The sequence below is a fragment of the Acomys minous genome (genome assembly GCF_964271855.1).
Source record: "Acomys minous genome assembly, chromosome: 5".
Classification (NCBI taxonomy): Eukaryota; Metazoa; Chordata; class Mammalia; order Rodentia; family Muridae; genus Acomys; species Acomys minous.
The window spans coordinates 60,750,538-60,769,173 of NC_140494.1; the positions used below are offsets into that span (position 1 = coordinate 60,750,538).

At 41.4% G+C, this 18,636-nt stretch overlaps 1 protein-coding gene across 10 annotated transcripts in view; it reads right to left on the minus strand.

Annotated features, from left to right (window-relative positions):
• Positions 1-18,636, minus strand: part of CPLANE1 (ciliogenesis and planar polarity effector complex subunit 1) — a 90,503-nt gene that overhangs the window by 20,222 nt on the left and 51,645 nt on the right. For 7 of the 10 annotated variants that reach the window (XR_014779548.1, XM_084783526.1, XM_084783527.1 and 4 more), the window contains 12 exons: positions 17,965-18,042; positions 15,522-15,714; positions 13,719-14,000; positions 12,121-12,870; positions 10,215-10,372; positions 8,972-9,116; positions 8,133-8,187; positions 7,033-7,137; positions 6,319-6,393; positions 3,700-3,809; positions 3,261-3,453; positions 2,919-3,068 (listed from right to left, as the gene is read on the minus strand). Coding sequence is in view for 9 of the 10 variants with exons in the window: in XM_084783526.1 (XP_084639652.1) it covers positions 2,919-3,068; positions 3,261-3,453; positions 3,700-3,809; positions 6,319-6,393; positions 7,033-7,137; positions 8,133-8,187; positions 8,972-9,116; positions 10,215-10,372; positions 12,121-12,870; positions 13,719-14,000; positions 15,522-15,714; positions 17,965-18,042 (2,294 nt within the window). In the remaining variant the exon portion in view is untranslated. The remainder of the gene's footprint in view (positions 1-2,918; positions 3,069-3,260; positions 3,454-3,699; positions 3,810-6,318; positions 6,394-7,032; positions 7,138-8,132; positions 8,188-8,971; positions 9,117-10,214; positions 10,373-12,120; positions 12,871-13,718; positions 14,001-15,521; positions 15,715-17,964; positions 18,043-18,636) is intronic. The other 3 variants (XM_084783528.1, XM_084783525.1, XM_084783529.1) reach the window with 3 other exon arrangements.

Here is an 18,636-nt window from a genome sequence, read left to right on the forward strand (position 1 = left end):
GTGCTGGGATTAACGGTGTGCGCCACATGCCCAGCCTATCAAAAAGCAACTTAAGAACTTTATGACTTTTTGAAAACCAACAGCATCATACAGTAAAAACTAGATTCAGTACTGGCTACCACACAGAACATGAGTCAAGCAGAGAACCTTGGAAGACCAGCGCACTGCCTCTCCTCAGGCTGGCTGGCTCTTCTCTGCTCCACAGGTCAGGGAAGAGTACTACTATTGTCCGTGTTTTCCAAGCCAGAGGCCTGAAGGTAAGCTAGGATTGCTCTCCTTCAGATTCTAACGCACCATCAAATACTGGCGGTTCACCCTCATCCGTGTCCATTCTTAACCTGCTTAACTGGGGCTTTTAGAATATAGACCTCAGATAATATCCTATTTTCTCCTGTTGTAGTCTGTCTCCCACAGTGCCTAATAGGATGAACTACAAACACAATTTTGATATTGTTACTCTTCTCCCCAAAACCTTCCCATGTGTCTCTAATACCTTTCTAGTAAAGGCCTACATGTTCCGTCATGTCTAACACCAGCACAGTCTGCCATCCACCTCCAAGCCTTTGGCTCTTGCTCCTGTTTCAACACGCCTCTATGACGACCTCCCAAACCCAGCAGGCTCCACAAAGCTGCACTACTGCGCCCAGTCCTCTCAGTCTGAGCACACTTTCTCCTTCATCCAAGGTCCCTGTAATCATCACTGCTGGCATCTCTCCCTAAAATGGCTGCCCTGTCTTGAGTAGATATGATGCTGAACTGGCCAAGAACCTCACCGCGCGGCTCTCACAGCACTTGCAAGCTGTAGCCTAACCACCCCTTTATTCCTGTCTCCCTTCCCCCAGTCACTGCCCAGAGGCTGCCAACCTGCAACCACTTCCTCACCCCCTAGTACTGGGTCCCTAAATGTTTACACATTATTTTGCCTACACTACTTAGCTCACAGAAGTTTTATGAAGATCAAGTTTTGCAATGAGGTGCTCTGAAAAATGAGAACAATAAACAACTATAAACAGTGCTTTTTGACAGTTTCTGGTCCTAGTCCTGGTGCGCCTTCCCGAGAGAAGACGTTCAGTGTCCGGGCTGATTCTGCAGTACCGCTGTTTCAGCTTACTCGCACCTTTTTTTTTTGGGGGGGGGGGAGTTGTGAGCCTAGCCTTTACTGGCTGAACCATCTCTCCAGCCCCTACTCTCACATTTTTTATTCTTTTGTCTACTGATCCTATTTCTCAGCCGCCTGAAGTGTCTCTTTAATCACCCTCAGGAATGATCTAGTACTCATAGACTTAAAGGAGAAAATACAGCAGAAACCTATAATGGCCTAGGCATATACAGGAAGAAGCTGGCTGTATTTAGGAATAAGTATGCATATACATATATATATGTACACACACAAACACATACACACACACAGGCATGAACAATTAATGAAAAAAAAGGCCATGAATTTGAAAGAGAGCAAGGAAAAAAATGGATAGGAGGAGATATGTCACCACCCCTGCAGTGGAGTCTGTGTGACAAATGATACTGCACACCCCGAGGCGAGCCTCCTGGAATGGGTCTCATGTTTCTTTCTTTTTTTTTTTCCCTTTTTTTTTCCTTTATTAATTTATTCTTGTTACATCTCAATGGTTATCCCATCCCTTGTATCCTCCCATTCTTCCCTCCCTCCCATTTTCCCCTTACTCCCCTCCCCTATGACTGTGACTGAGGGGGATTACCTCCCCCTGTATGCAGCCCTTTTTCTGATTCATTTGTTTTGGAACATTCTGTTTTCTCTTTCTGACTTACTTTCTTAGCAGAACTTTTCAAACGTAACTGTGTTGCTAGGAGACGCCCTAACTTGGAACTGCAGCCCAGGGCCATCCAGGTTCCGCTCCACTTATTAATTCAAACATGGCTAAGAATTAATCACCAGTTAATAGTTTATATTATGACTTACAAATGATATGTTTAAGAAAGCTCCAGACAGTGATGAGCAGAGCTAAGAAAAAACTGTCTTGACTCACAGATGTTTGGCATAATGAGAGAACACTGACCTTTGATAAAGAGGGCACATGCGTACTGACACCAATCTAATGACTTAAGAATGGTGATTCAAGATTGATGACATTATTACTCTGCATCCTATATTTTGAATTGTATGAAAAAAATGTAACCACAAAAAATACCCCATTTCAAATATGTGTATAAAAATCTAGCTTGCTTGCCTCCAAAATACACTCAGGCTTAAACTTTCCCCTGAGTTGGTGTGTTTGTCACTCGCCTACCTTTGTCCACCAACGCTTCGAGAACGCTCGTTCCCAAAGACCTATACCCGACTGTGGCAGAGATATAATTATAATCTCTTGAGATATATAATCTCAAAAATAAAATAAAAAAAAACTTGTGTTACTAGTTGGGTACCATGCCCATGTGTTTACTATGTGCTACTACAGAACTCCCTACACATATATTTTAGTGTGTGTGTGTGTGTGTGTGTGTGTGTGTGTGTGTATGTGTGCACGCACATGCGTGTTGGGTAGAGTGGGAAGTGTGTATATCACACTATATGAGTGTAGAGGTCAGAGGACAAATTTAGGGGACTGGGATTTATCCTGGGATCTGCATTTAACTCCCTTGAGAATGCAAGTGCTTTTACTGGCCTAGAATTTCCCTTCTTTTCAAAGATGAAAATTCCTTCTAAACATCAGAATACTAAAGGACTCTGACAGTTTGTTAATTTTCAGCCTTATTCCCTTAGGGGAAGATGTACTCAAGTAGATGTGAAGTCTCCTTGCTAACTACTGTGGGTCACAGCCTTGGAGGCATGGCTATACCTCATTTACTTACCTACCCCTTTCTCTTTCAAGTGTGTTTGCAATGATTAAGTAAAGAATCCAGGGAGGGAGGGCCACGGAGGGAATGTACTGACTATTCACCTCGGTCCTGTTGCCTGTCTGATGGCATCACTGGGGGAATCCCAGGCTCCTTCACGTCCGTGGCACTTGCTCTCCAGCTTTCCCCACGCAGGCAGGACTGAGTCATCTTTGCAGGTTCAGATATTAAACCCAGAGCAGAACTTGCAGATTCTATCAAGAACATAGGAACACTGATGTAAATGCCTCAGCCAGGCAACTAGAAGGCTAACAGAACATTTGTAAATGTGAACATGCCAAAGGGCAATGTATCTAGAGGACATCTAGGAGATTTGGGGTAGGCATAACATGCTAAATACATTTTACTATATTTAACTTATTTTAAAGTAAGAAAAAAAATACTACCTTGACTCTCAGAGGTATGAGGGGGAACAGCATTAACAACTGATGCTGCCATACAGTGTAGCTCTGCAGACGATGGACCTTCTGGCGGACAGCCCTGCTGCTTGAGAACACTGTGTGACGGGTCTTCACTGGCAGGTAACTCCATCAGGTCATCAGCTTCAATGTCAATCACATCTATGTAAGTGTGTCTAGCCTGAGTTAAACAGAGTAATCATCCTGTTTTACTCTGGATGCCCACAGAAGGGGTGGGGGCGGCGTTAACTCAACGGTCCTTACTACAGGCGTATGCATGCCAAACACCTAAACTAATTTTTTATCTTTCTTGTGAAGCTATGCAAATTTGTATATTCATTTCCTCCACAGAATGTGATGCTATATGGATGACCATGTTTTGACACATGGTTATTACTAAAATTCAACAGCAGACCAAAGCTATTACCATATGAAGTGGGGAAGGAGATAAAGGTTTCTCTGATGGTCCAGTGGGAAGTCTGACATTTAGATATACATCTGGGATCAAGAGCTGAGGAACAGTCAAAGATTCATGGCCTGGAAATTAAGGAAAGAAAATCAGAAATGTTAAACATGCCTTAGTCATTACTTTTCTAAAAACAAGTTTGCAACAAACAACATAAAATGTGTATTTCTTAAAAATGTAAATAGATGCTTCCTAGGTATAAAAAGATTAAAAGAAAAGTTAATCCATTAAACCTAGCAGTTGGGAAGCAGAGGCAGACAGATCTCTTTGAGTTTGAGGCCAGCCAGATCTACAAAGTGAGTCCATGACAGCCAGGGCTGTTATATAAAGAAACCCTGTCTCAAAACAAACAAACAAACAAACAAAGGAAATAAAATTCAATTAATTATGATCTAAGGGTGATTCTCTATAGGAAAATTTATAACCAAAGGCAAAAATTTTACTTTTCTTTTATAAATAACACATGGGCAATATACTATTCAAATTTTATAATGAAAATTATTTTTATTTCTATTTTAAATATATTAACTTATTTTACTTGAGAAACATATATCTTAGCTATGTTTTAAAAACTTTCAATAGTTTATTTCCTCTGAGATATAATGCATACTCTAAAAGTAGATTTAGAACAATCATAGGGCTCAGTGTAACTTTTACAGCTTAAAATGTTTTAACTCTGAATTTCACTCTTAATTGCTGCTTATTCAACAGTAAATACGGAGGCTTACCACTACAGTGGTCAGCAGACAGTTGAGCTCTGTGCTTCTGTTCTAGGACTCAAACCTACTTTTATAGCATTTTGTTTTTAATAAAATATTACTTTGAATTCATATGTAAAATGAAATTCATGTCATACTGACTTTACTGAAAAACTGTCAGCAAAGACTGAAATTAAAAATCACAGTTATCTTTAAAAACCAAGGGAAAAATAAAGTAAAACCATTTAAAGTTAAGTTTTTGATCTTAGCCATTGTGATGGGTGTAAGATGGAATCTTAGCATCATTTTGGTTTGCATTTCTCTGATAACTAAGGACATTAAGCATTTCTTTAAGTGTTTCTCAGCCATTTGATATTTCTCTGTTGAGAATTCTATGTTTAGTTCTGAGCCCCATTTCTTAATTGGGTTATTTGGTTTGGTGGTGTTTAATTTCTTGAGTTCTTTATATATTTTGGATATTAGACCTTTGTCAGATGTAGGGTTGGTGAAGATCTTTTCCCAGTCTGTAGGCTGTCGCTTTGTTCTGTTGACAGTGTCTTCTGCCTTACAGAAGCTTCTCAGCCTCATGAGGTCCCATTTATTAATTGTTGACCTTAAGGCCTGGGCTGTTGGTGTTCTGTTCAGGAAGTTGTCTCCTGTGCTGATGAGTCCCAGGCTCTTCCCTATTTTTTCTTCTAACAGATTTAGTGCCTCTGGTTTTATGTTGAGGTCTTTAATCCACTTGGACTTGAGTTTTATGCTGGCAAGGATGTAGAGAAAGGGGAACACGCCTTCATTGCTAGTGGGAGTGCAAACTTGTACAATCACTTTGGAAATCAATCTGGTGCTTTCTCAGAAAACTGAGAATAGGGCTTCCTCAAGACCCAGGATATTCCACTCCCTGGAATATACCTAGAAGATAATCTACCATACAATAAGGACATATGCTCAATCATGTTCATAGCAACCTTACTCATAATAGCCAGAACCTGAAAACAACGTAAATGTCCCTCAGTCGAAGAATAGATAAAGAAACTGTGGTACATTTACACTAATGGAATACTACTCAGCTATCAAAAACAAAGAAATCCTGAAATCTGTGGGCAAATGGATGGAAATGATGATCCTGAGTGAGTTAACACAGACCCAGAAAGACTCACATGGTATACACTCACTTATAATTGGACACTAGTCCAAAAGGGATGTCCAATGAAAGTCTTCACTTACCAGGACACTGGGATAGATAAGGGGACATTCTATTGGGACTCTAGGTGAGAGAAGTATGGGAAAATGGGGAAATAGAAGGATCCAGAGGGTCCTAGAAACCTACAAGAAGAACATCATGACAGGTGGATTTGGACCCAGGGGGGTCTGCTCAAACTACTGTACCAACCAAGGACAATACATACATTAAACATTGAACCCCTATTTAGATCTAGCCAATGGACAGCACATTCTCCACAGTTGTGTGGAGAGCATGGATTGACTCTGACATGAACTCTGGTACCCCATATTTGACCACTTCCCCTTGGTGAGGAGGCCTGGTGGCACTCAGAGAAAGGATAAGCAGGCTACAAGGATAAGACTTGTTAGGCTGTGACCATATGGTAGGGAAGGAAGTCCCCTTCTGTCACAGACCTAAGCGAGGGGAATAGGGTGAAAGAGGGAGGGAGGGAGGAATGGGAGGATACAAGTGAGGGGATAACAACTGAGTTGTAATCTGAATAAATTAAATAAAAATTAAAAGAAAAAAACATTTAAACTGTCACTATTTCTATGAAGCTGCTCACTTGGTTAAACTGTCTCTTCTAAGGGACAGAGTGACTTTAGCTTTAGCATTATGCAGACATAACTTAAATAATCAAACAATCAAAATTCACACCTGTGTTGGCAGAAATGACTTGTTGATTTTTACCACGTTCAGAATCAACTTCTTGAGAAGTACCTTCCTTATCTTCTAGAAAATTCAGATATATGAGGGGGGAAAAAAAGAAAAAGAATTCCACAGATATAGAGAAAGTAAATATATAAATGCAGACAATTAGACAGTATTTATAAATGGTAATGGGAAAATAAGTTGCCAGCTTAATTTAATTTTTAAACAATATGACTATAGATTTCGCTTTATTTAATTTTGAGACATGGTCTTACTACAACAGCCCTAGCTGACCGTATCCATGGTCATCAGGTTGATACTCCCAGAGAACCCTGACTGTTCCCCCAGAGTGCTAGGTTAGAAAGCTTGAGCCACCAGGCCGGATAACATCCTAATCCTTTCAGCTATCCTAGATTTTTTATTTTTCCATATGAAATTGAAGACTGCTCTTGGAATTTTGATGCACCATGTCTCCAGCTACAATAAATACATAAACCTTTTAACTTTTAAAATATTTACCTGGGCCGGGTGGTAGTGGCACACGCCCTTAATCCCAGCACTCAGGAGGCTGAGGCAGGTGGATCGCTGTGAGTTCGAGGCCAGCCTGGACTACAAAGCTAGTCCAGGACAGCCAAGGCTACACAGAGAGACCCTGTCTCGAAAAACAAAAATGAAAACAAAACAAAACAAAACAAACAAACAAACAAACAAAACACACACCTGGGTCTGTGTTTGTACTTGCATCATGACGTCCCACAGCTTTCTTTCGTATGGAGGCCATGAAATGCAGTCCAGCCGAAGTATTAATATCATCTTCTAACATTTCTTAAGTATAACAAAATGCAGAAAACAATCACTGAGAGCCAACATGTTGATGTGAGTGCTGGGATGTTATCAGAGTGCATTCTCTACGTGAGGGTTTACATAAACTGTATCTAAAACCCACACTTACAGAGGACACTGTACGTCATGCCCAGAAACCTACAGCCCTCTGCTCTAGCTAAGGAAGATCCAACAGAAGCAACGTGATGAGGTCATTGTTGTAGAACACCTGCTCCATGCAAAGTGTGGAAAGTAGATTTGAATGAAGGAAACCGAAGGCAGTCAGACAAGGCTTGTGTGGCAGTGTGACAGGAGGTAAGAAAGGCTAGGACTGGTTACTGGGTAAGAAGGAAAGCAAAAGGCAGGATTTGGAGGTTGTTTTTGGTCAGGTGATATTAATGTATATGGAGATAGAGGACACTGTTGGAAAAGAAAGCAGTTGGGGCAGGAAAGATAATGAATTCCAACTTAACAAGTTACAAACGGTTTTTTCCCCAAGCAGAGAAGCTCTGCAGGAGCAGAATCAAAGTCCTAAGTATATTACTGCAGTCTGAATTAGACCAAGATTCTAGAGGGAGGTGGCCCAGGACAACTAGTTGGAATAAGAGAAAACAAGTATGGCATATTGCGGCATTAATAAACACATATTTGGTGTCTTAGTTCCAAGTAACTGTCTGTTTCTTCAAAATAAGGTATATACCTTAAATAAGAGAGGTCATGGTGCCTCTTTATAACAATACAACATTAAGACAGTAATTTACTCTTGTTTTTATATCACATTTCTTTCCTCCTCCTTGTCTTTTTCTGTCTAGCCCTGACTGTCCTGTATCTTGAACTGTAGACCAGGGTGGCTTTAAACTCAAGAGATCCGCCTGCCTCTGCCTCCCAAATGCTGGGATTAAAGGTGTGCACCACCATACCTGGTTTTACTACATTTATTTCTAAAAAGCCAACTTAACACCAAACTTAGATATTACATTAACCATCTGTATACATACCAAAAGGAATGTCAAATCTATCCACAGGCTGAGAGTCACCATGTGCTTGTTGTTCCTAAAAGGATTCCAAAATAATTGATTACTGAAAGGCATTTATTATTTTGGAAAAAATACATCTAACAGCTATAAAAATTGAATTCTTAGTTATAGGTTCAGATTTTTTTTTTTCATTTTAGGTAAAACGACTTATCCAGCAAGTTATTTATTCTGTCAAAGCAACTCTACAAGAGTTAATAAGATCTACAAGTCAAGAAATAGAAAATAGTATTACCAATTTAATGCCAGCTTACTAATTACTATGGCAAGTCTCCACAGAGGAGTAGACCTGACGCTCAACTGTAGCCCTATCCTGCTAAAGTCTGTAATGGGCTCAACATACATTTTTACTAAGTGTCTCCAGACATGCTCACAAGTATTCAACAAAAAAGCATGACTTTAAAAACTTATACATAAATGAAATTATGTATCTTTAATATTTTTTCAAATTGAATGAAAGCTTAGAGATTTGACTTATAATACAGGTTGTATAACCCTGGAAACATCTCATCCTTTGACAGAGATGATTCTATCATTCACCACATGCATTATTAAGACAGAGAAAAAGCCCAGAGTGACATCATACACAACAAAGCCACCAGGCAGATGCTCTATGCTGCAGTTTTCAGTTTGCCATCTAGCTAATTTTCTCCTCCATAAATGAGTGTGTCCATTTGTGGAGGCAATCAGCAGCTTCTCTGATGGCCAGACCCTCCAAACCACAGCCTAAAACTTCCAGCAACCAGGCTCTACGCAGCCACAAAGAAATACCGAACTGTCCATGCAAGTTAGGGAACACCTACTGTAGCTTTCTGTACCTTGGGTCCCATGGTCACTTTTGACTCATTACCAGTGAGGGAGTCCTCTGGCCGGAAACTAACACTTGGTTTTCTTCTCGGCTTCTGGGCTCTGCCTTCTTGCAGCTCCCTTGCAGCCCGTCTGCTTTGCCTGTTGAAGACAGCAGGACAGCACATGTTTGCCCTCAGCGGAGCTTTAGGTTCTCATTTGTGTCTTGATACGTGAAAATAATTGCTGAAAATCGATTTCACTAAGGTTTAACTAAACCAACAAGATATTCTGGCAGAGTAAAAACACTTAAAGGTGACACTGAATTAAGTATTCTGATTATGTCAGTAGAATCTGGGGATAGATTTACATCTTTTAAGCAATTTTCACACTCTCACTGTCACATGTTAGAAGCTGGTGCCAGAAACGCCTTGGAAAACCTCCACTAAGCTCTATGAAGACGCTAAATAAAAACCTTAGCAAGGAGAGCTCAAAAGCAGGAAGGGCAGCACTGGGAACTAATTTAAACACACATTCTATACACATGAAGTACCATCAACACATCTTGAACACACTGCAGGTCAAAGACCATGCTACATGTTCTCCAGTTAGTCCAAAAAGCATTGCTTTTTACATGCACACTTCACCCATCCCCCTCCCCTCCCCTCCCTTCCCCTCCCCCCCTCTCTGACACACAGGTTTCTCTGTGTACCCTGGCAGTCCTGGACTCACTTTGTAGACCAGGCTGGCCTCGAACTCACAGAGACCTGCCTGTCTCGGCCTCCCAGATTACAGGCTGGTATTACAGGTGTGCGCCACCACGCCTGGGTTTACAGGCACACCTTAGTGCCCTGAAACACTTCCTATCATCACCTATTCTCCTGTCTTCTCATAGTTTGCAGGATATAAGGTAAAGTGAGTAAAAATATTGATCCAAAGTATTCAACTGTACATGGAATTTTACCTGATCCCAAGGATTCGTGCTACAAAACATCACTGCTCACTCTGTTACAGAAACACAGAGAAACGCTCCAGCCCATGAAGGGTTAGAAAGAAACCTTAAGGAAAATGGAGACAGAGAGAAAGATGGCATTTCTCACAATAGACTAAATCTTGCCTCTCGATGAGATTAATTAATACAAGGCGACAGAAAAGGAAACTACTAATTCTGTGTAGTGGTGCGCTGTGACGGGACTGAAGCGCAGCCCTCCCCATGACTTTGGTACACAGCGATCAGCTAACACGTCGTTCAGGACTCACCTCTTCTTCCCTTGGGATACGTTAGCTGCTTCCTCATTGACCCTCAGCAGCTGAAGACGACCACAATCACCTTGTTCAAATACATCATGTGCTAGTTTTTGTTGGCTTCTCTTAAATGCCATGAGCTTTTCAAGAGGGATAAGCTGGGGCTTCTTATACTGCAGAGAGAAACGATAACAAATCAAATACAATTATGTTGAAAAATGAAGAAAACATTTGTTTAAATTAAACTAAGACACATAAGAGACAGAACACATCAAGTTAAACGAATTGACTTGGACAGGAGGAATGAATATCCGTATCTCAGGCACTTGCAGAGACCATTAGCGTTTCGTATAGGTCTTTTTTACTTTTTCCCCTAACTGACTCAGGGCCTTAAGGATGCTAAGCCAGTTCTTGGCCAGTGAGCTGCACCCTTGGCCTTCAACTGAGTCGTCTTCAAATTCTCATCTTCTAATTTACATTTCCCTGTAAAATCTTCCTCCCTGTGATGAACTATAGTATGTATGGCTTTTAATTGAACGTACATATGATGCATGACATAGTGGCCTGAGGACCATAGATGTAGTGAGATCAGCATATTCTGATAATCCCTGAATAGGGTCAGAAGAACTTAGGTTTCAGCATATTACCTAATTAAAAAAAAAACTTAAGAATTATTCTCAAAATACTAAAATTTCCACATCTTTAATCCCCTCTTCTGTTGATAATATGTAGAGAAAAGGAGGCATGGTTAATTTTCTTCTAATGACTAGCCATTCCTCTTCACAGCAGCATCTGCGAGTAGCAAAGTACACCACAGAAGGAGCTGCTCAGTTACTGCCATGGTGTGGCTCTAACTCAGCTAGGAGCTAAGCAATCTGAACTTCATAAATCAGAGGTAGAGTCTTTAAGAGGATTTAGTGGATTTGTAAGCTACTGTCTCGTTACGTGGAACGCTATGGACAAGCTGGCATGTACTTAAGTCTGAGACAGATAGGGGATTATCATATCAACTTAGAATCTTCAAACACACCCTGTGCACTTGCTACACACACACACACACACAGTACCTGATTTATTTTACTTATATCTTCTTTGGCAGGAAAAAAAGTATGTATGAAAGAGAATAAATTCTGGTAGCTATACAAAATACCTAAAATATTTAAAGTGTGAAATTATTTTAAGCCTGAATTCTATGCTACTGTTTGTAACAGAAGGATAATCTTATGAAATGGGCTGACAAAACAGTTCAGCAGGTAAAGTGCTTGCTGCCCAGCCCAGTGACTTGAGTCTGATTCCCACAGGATGGAAGAGAACTAGCCCACACCAGCTGTCCTCTAACATGGAAATGTGTGCTCATGTGTGCATGTTGTACACTGTGCTGGATAGTTTTATATCAAGTTGACACAATATAAAGTCATCTGGGAGGAGGGAGTCTCAGTTAAGAAAATGCCATTATAAGATCAGGCTGTGGACAAACCTGTAGGGCATTTTCTTAATTATTGATTAATGGGGGAGAGCCCAGCCCATTGTGAGTGGTGCCATCCCTGAGCTGGTGGTCCTGGGCTCTATAAGAAAGCAGGCTGAGAGAGCTGTGAACAGCAAGCCGTGAACAGCAAGCCAGTGAGCAGCACTCCTCCATGGCCTCTGCATCAGCTCCTGCTTCCAGGTTCCTGCCCTGCGAGAGTTTCTGCCTGGACTTCTTCCAGTGGATGAACAGTGCTGTGGAAATGTAAGCCAAATAAACCCTTTCCTCCCCAAGTTCCTTTGCTCATGGTATTTCACCTCAGCAATAGTAACCCTCAGGCATACTCACACCCAAAACAAACAGATGTTAAAACATGTTCTAGAGCTCTCACTCAACATAGTATCACAGCACAGGAAAACCCAGGACTCAGCTGTTCAATCACCACAGAGTCATTACCGTATTCTCGGGGGACAAGCATGAATGAAGTAATGACAGTTGTGGGTAGTTTTTTCCTTCTGTGTCAGAACTGGTAGGTACTGAAGGAAATCTACTTGACGCTCTTGGTAGTGTTGAGAATATATGAGGAGACTTAAATTGCAGATGTAATAAAGGAAGTCCAAAAGAATGCTGAGGAGCTGTCCCGGGGGGCCCTGGTGTAACACCAGACACATTTTCTGGCTTCATAAATACTGAAGAACCCTGCTGAGGAGTCACATACTGCTGCCCAGCACACTGACCCAAGTTCTCATGCAGAGGGATGTCTGTGAGTACAGCCTCTGCCTTCTTCCCAGCTGCAGCATTAGGGTGGCTTGGATCTGTACCAGATGGTGACGTGGTATGCACTATCCTCTGAAACAGAGGAGGTTGGTGAGAATCAGAGACTCCCCAGGCCTCTTTTGGTTGGACCTGAGTCCTGAAAGAAACTCCTGGAATTCTTCCTAGAGGTAAGGAAAGGGGTCTGAATTCATGCTTGGGCTGAAAATGAAGCAGTGGAAAGCCGCTCCCAGCAGTGCGTGCTCTGGCAGGTGGGATCAGCTGAGGAGTCTCCTGGGCAGCAGTGGGTGTGGACAAAAGCTGGAGGCCAGGATCTCCAGCAGGAGTGTGCGAAAAACAAGTGGGTGCGATGCTCTGAGATGCTCCACTTTGTCCTCTCATCTTAGGCTGGCCATCTAATTGACACAAAGGAATGCCCCCATGCAGAATATCCTGAAAAAGGAATAGTATATAAATTTAGAATACATTACACATATTTTAGTTTGTAAATGATGTTCAGTATGATTTGAATGGATAGTATTTTAGAAAAATTGCTAAATATACATTTATTTAAATAACAAAATGCCAAGTAGGACACGAATGCTCTCTATTTTCTGTGTGACAGATGGTCAGTTTTAACTATTCACTTGACACAACCTAGAATTAGCAGGGAAAGCAGTGTCAGTAACAGACTGTCTGCACTGAGCTGGCTAGGGAAGGCTGTCTTAAGTTAACTGACATGGGAAGACCCAGCCCAGAGTTCACGGCACCTTTCCCTAACTATGGGGTCCCTAACTGCGTAAAGGGGAAACAGAGCTGAGCAGAAGCAAACAAGTAAGGCCTGCATGCATTCCTCTGCTCTTGGCTGTGGATGTGACTAGAAGCTTCAGTTCCTTCTACTGTGACCTTCAATAACAGACTACAGCCTAGAAGTGCAAGTTGAAATAGACCCTTTTTCCTGACAGCTGCTTTCTCTCAGGGTGTTTTATGACAGAGACAGAAGTAAACCCAGAACAGAGTGAGAGAGTATGTGTGCAGGCAGAGGCCATGGGACGACCTCGGGCGTCCTTATTCAGGTGCCAGCCATTGTTTGTTTTGCTTTAAAACCGGGTATCTCATCAGCCAGGAACTCACCAAGCAGGTCAGGCTAATGAGTCCAGGGATCTGACTGGCACTGAAAGTGTGCACCACCATGTCTGAGGTATTGAACACTATTCTGGGGAATGAAATCAAGCCTTCAAGCACTCTGCCAGCTAAGCTATTTCTTCAGTCATAATGATATCCTTGTGTAAATTAATTACCTGCGTATCTCCATTAGTATCTTGATCAGGTTGGCTAACTCCTTCATGGCCTGGTGGGCTGTCCTTGCCAGGCTCCCCGGTGCACTCTCCCATAGACTGTGGTTTAGCAGAAAATCTCTGTCTGCTGTTGACTTCAGTGTGACCACTCCTTGTAGGGTTTGACACGTGGCTTTCCCCAAACTGCACAGACTGAACCTGCTGAAGAAGTCTATGTGTGTCTGGGCGATTAGCAATGGATGGCCCTACTATTTGCATTAGGCTCAGGAAATTGATTTGTTGCAGCTAGAATAAAACAAACAAACAAAAAAAAGAGATCTTAAAAGCAATGAAAAAAATATGTCAGCAAGAGCCACATTCTCAAATGCTGAGCGAGAACTAAAGCAAGACAGCTTTTCTTAAGGGGAGAGTGTTGAAGATTGGCCTGACGTATTTTGATGCTAATTACCGCTTGCTATCTCTATGACCCACCTGTACTGGTCTAAAAGCCTAACTTGTTTGACCAATAAAAGGCTATCACAAGTAGGCAAGGCAAATGGGACAGGCGTGGTTAAGGGATCGGGTTTTGGGGAGGGAGAGACCAGAGAAGAGGAGAGGAAGAAGAAGACTGTGCCATGGGTTAAGTGGAGAAGCACATGGCCGGTGTGGATGGAGACTTGGCCCAGATGATGATAATTAGCAAGTATTCAGGATTATGGATGGGAGGTAGCTGGATAGAAATTATTAGAACCAGATGGCATGGGATTGGGGCAGATATCCCTTACATGCCCTACGATAGGAAGTAGTTTAGGGGATTAGTATCTGCCCTGCCCCAGGTTAACTAAGGCTATTTTACAATATAACAGGTGTCTGTGTCTTGATTGATTGCTAGCAGGTTAGAAAATTATTATACTGCCGTAATAATAATTATAGGCCTAAAAATAAACATCATTAGGCCATACTGGTAAAATAACTGGAACAGGAGAGATACAAGTTTAACTTCTGTCATCTTGGGACATGAATTCTAACTCAGGAAAGAGAGAAGACTATTAGCACAATAACTTACATAAAATATCCAGGAGTGACCTACTGGAGTGAGACGATGCTTCAGAGTAAGTATGTTTTCAACAAGTATTCAAACGAGAAAAGAGCAGAGTAACATAAGAAATAAAGATATCTAAGTGAGTATAGACATGAGTAGAGGATTAGGTATGAGGGAAATGTTTCAAGAGGAAAGAAGAGGGGCTAGAAAGATGGCTCAGTGGTTAAGAGCATATGCTGCTCTTACAGACGGCCTGAGTTGGTTCCCAGCACTCATGTCCGGCAGCTCACAGCTGACCTCTAACCCCAGCTCTCAGGGATCTGATGATCTCTTCTAGCCTCCACAGGCAACTACACGCACATGCATATACTTACACACACACACACACACACACACACACACACAATGTGCGTATGTGGGAAAAAAGATAATGGAAGTGAAAGTGAACATTTGGGCTGAGTGGTGGTGAGTTCAAGGCAAGCCTGGTCTACAGAGTGAGTTCCAGAACAGCCAGGGCTGCACAGAGAAACCCTGTCTTGAAAATCCAGAAAATAAATTTGGGATCTTTAACCTACCCACGCTCAACCAACATGCACAGAAAAATAAGCCATGTCCTGCAGGTAGATGCATCTAGACTGTAGGTCCAGAGAAGGAACTTTTAATAACAAAGATTCATAAAAGCAGAAAAATGAATGGAACTCCATTCTGACTAGTCCATTTCTACTAGTTTGCTAATTTTAGATCATATATAATGTGGAGATTTACTTACGTAACCATATGCTCACCTGAACTAATTTAAACATCTCTTCTTGGAACATCTGCCTAACAGCATCAGAAGACTCTGGTAACTGAGCGCTGTGCTCATTTCTCTGAGTCTTCTGAGGTGCTGGAACAGGTGTTCGGGAAGTAGCATGGGCTCCATTTGACATGAGGGATGACACTGAGGAGGACTTGTCTTTAAGTTCGGAAATCTGTGCACTGTGGGGAAACATTCAAATAAAAACACACATATAACAACAAAAACAAAAACAATTGGCTACCTATGAACTAAATATTCAGACACGATTTTCCCATCTCTCCAGCCTTCCATTTGCCAATTCTCAGTATTAGTTCCTGAACTGTCAGAGTCCTTTGAGGATGTCCTTACGTGTTTTGGGTTTTTTGTTTGTTTGTTTTTTGTTTTTCGAGACAGGGTTTCTCTGTGTAGCCTTGGCTGTCCTGGACTCACTTTGTAGACCAGGCTGGCCACGAACTCACAACGATTCGGCTGCCTCTGCCTCCCGAGTACTGGGATTAAAGGTGTGCACCACCACGCCCGGCTGAGGATGTCCTTACTTGTACCATGTCTTAGTGCTCCCCGTATTGTCCCCTGGCAGCCTCAGAGTTTGGGGTTTTCCATCGGTGTCTTTGATTCATTTTGGTTGGGCTTTTCTTTAGGATAAGTGAGAGGGACATAATTTCATTCTTCTACAAGCGGACACTCAGGGTTTTGGTACGATATATTGAAAAGGCAGTGATGTTACACAGTCCAGAACAGTCTGCCCTGAAAGCAGCTGAGGCCTGAGACCTGCACAATGGTACTTACTAATGATACCGACTTAGGAATCACATTTTCACTAAAATTAACAATGGAAAATAGAAGTAAGAAAACAAAACAGGAATAAAAATGTTTACTTCTAGGGTTACCAGCACAAATGACTTCTGATAATTATTTACCACGAACCCACGGAACTGTGAACATTTCATTTCCAAACAAACTAGAGTTTCTATGTATAATAAACCATAACAATACTTATTTAAAATTAAAAATTAAAGACCAAAGTGAGTTCTTTGATGTTGTTTTTTTGAGAAAAAAAGTAATTATTGAAAAATGATTCCTTAAACACAGTAAGTCTCCAGTATTTTATTTTATTTTCTCTCCCTCTATCCGGATACTTTCTTTCAACAGGGCCTCTTGATGTAGCCCTGGCTAACCTAGAACTCACTAAGTAGACCAGGCTGGCCTTAAATTACAGTGCTCTGCCTGCCCCTGCATCCCAGGTGCTAGGATTAAAAGCATGCACACCACACCTAGCCTTCCAGTATTTTCTAAGCAAATAAATTTCATAAACTAAATAAGGGAGCAGGCAATATAATATTCAAATAAGTAAGTCACTGTTTCCATACACAAAATATATGAAATTGCATATAGATTTAAAGTTACATTCATTCCCTCTTAGCACGATTATTTTCCCTTTGTTGTGCAATGAGCATGCCTAAAAACAAAACTGCGCACTGTCTAAAAAAACTGAAAAACAAACAAACAAACAAACAAAACACCCCAAAAAACCTGCAGCCAGGAGCAGTGATGCATTCCTTTGATGCCAGCACTCAGGGAGGCAGAGGCAGGCAGATCACTATGAGTTCAAGGCCAGCCTGGTCTACAAAGTGAGTCTAGGACAGCCAAGGCTACACAGAGAAACCCTGTCTCAAAAACAAACAAACAAAACAAATTGCATGTATACAGTAAACCTATGAAAATAGACACCACAACTGATGTGATGATTTTTATACAACTTTATTGGGTTTTACTTTTATCAGCTAGCACAGAGATAACTTCTGAGAATTTTTTTCTATATAAAATTGTACTGAATTTTTCTTATAACTCGGCAAATTTTCTAAGCACTGTGACTAACTTTTGCAGAAATTAAAAAGACAAAGTGGATACACCAAAAGAGAATGGAGTCTTCGGCACAGTAGCGTGACCTCTGTCCTCTGGTCTCAGGAGCTACTTGGTGGGGTGGGATAGTCCCGGGTTAAGGTTAGCTCAGAGGTAGACAGCCTATCTAGCCTGCTTGAGGCTTCAGGTTCAACACCCAGTACAGCACAACGAAGGAAAGAATACTAAAGTGAGCTGAAAGCATTTCTTATGCTATTAGTGATCAGAAGATGAGCAGGATCAATATTTCAATAATTTATCTAATTCTGGTTTGTTTATTTGTTTTTCTGAAAAGAGACTGTCCCAACATAATTCCTCATGGCTTTAAAACACAGATATAGGAAAATCTGTAAATACTACCTGAGGTGTCAAACTCTGTGCCTATGCTGCTCTTTCAATGCATCATATCAGTTTTGCTTATTTCCTTAGTTTTTAGTACAAACATTTCACAATTACTTCAGATTGGCACAGAAGGCATATTCTCATATATTTAAAACATGCTTTCAACATTATATAGTAAAGACTCTTACCTAGAAGTTTCTGAATTTCCCTCTGTGCAGAGTGAATGAGGACTGGCATGTTCAAAATTCGACAAGGCTTCGACCATGCTACAAATAAAAGTGAGTGATTAGGAGCAAGACGTCCTTCACATCTCCTAAGGTGTGCATGGACTGCTGCTCCACCACCAGGGAACCCAGCCCTCCAATAGTGCTGCAGTGGTTAGCTCATAATCACAGTCTGTTTACACTGGTCTCCATAGCAATTAGTCACAGATTCAAACAATGGCAAAGACTCAATGACTTAATACCACACTTGAGCAGCACCGATTGTTCAACAATGAAAACACAATCTAAAACTAGGGGCATGATGTCAGCTGTGACGCACAGATCTACAGAATAAGCAGCCCCTTACTCAGACCAAACAATCTACTGATGTATTTGAAACTGTAAAGGCTAATTTTCACAACTACAAATGTCTCTAACTTATAATGGCGTCCCAGGGCACTAAACATATTCTTTGGTGGACAGAAGATACAGCTCACTTTTATGTGCTTGTCCATCATATGTTAGGCCCTAGAAACAATGCACAGCACCACAAAGGAAAAATGCTCAGCTGGGTGTGGTGGCCTGTGCCTTTAGTCCCAGTACCTGAGAGACAGAAGCCTGCAGCTTACGAATTTGAGGCTAGCATGGTCTACACAA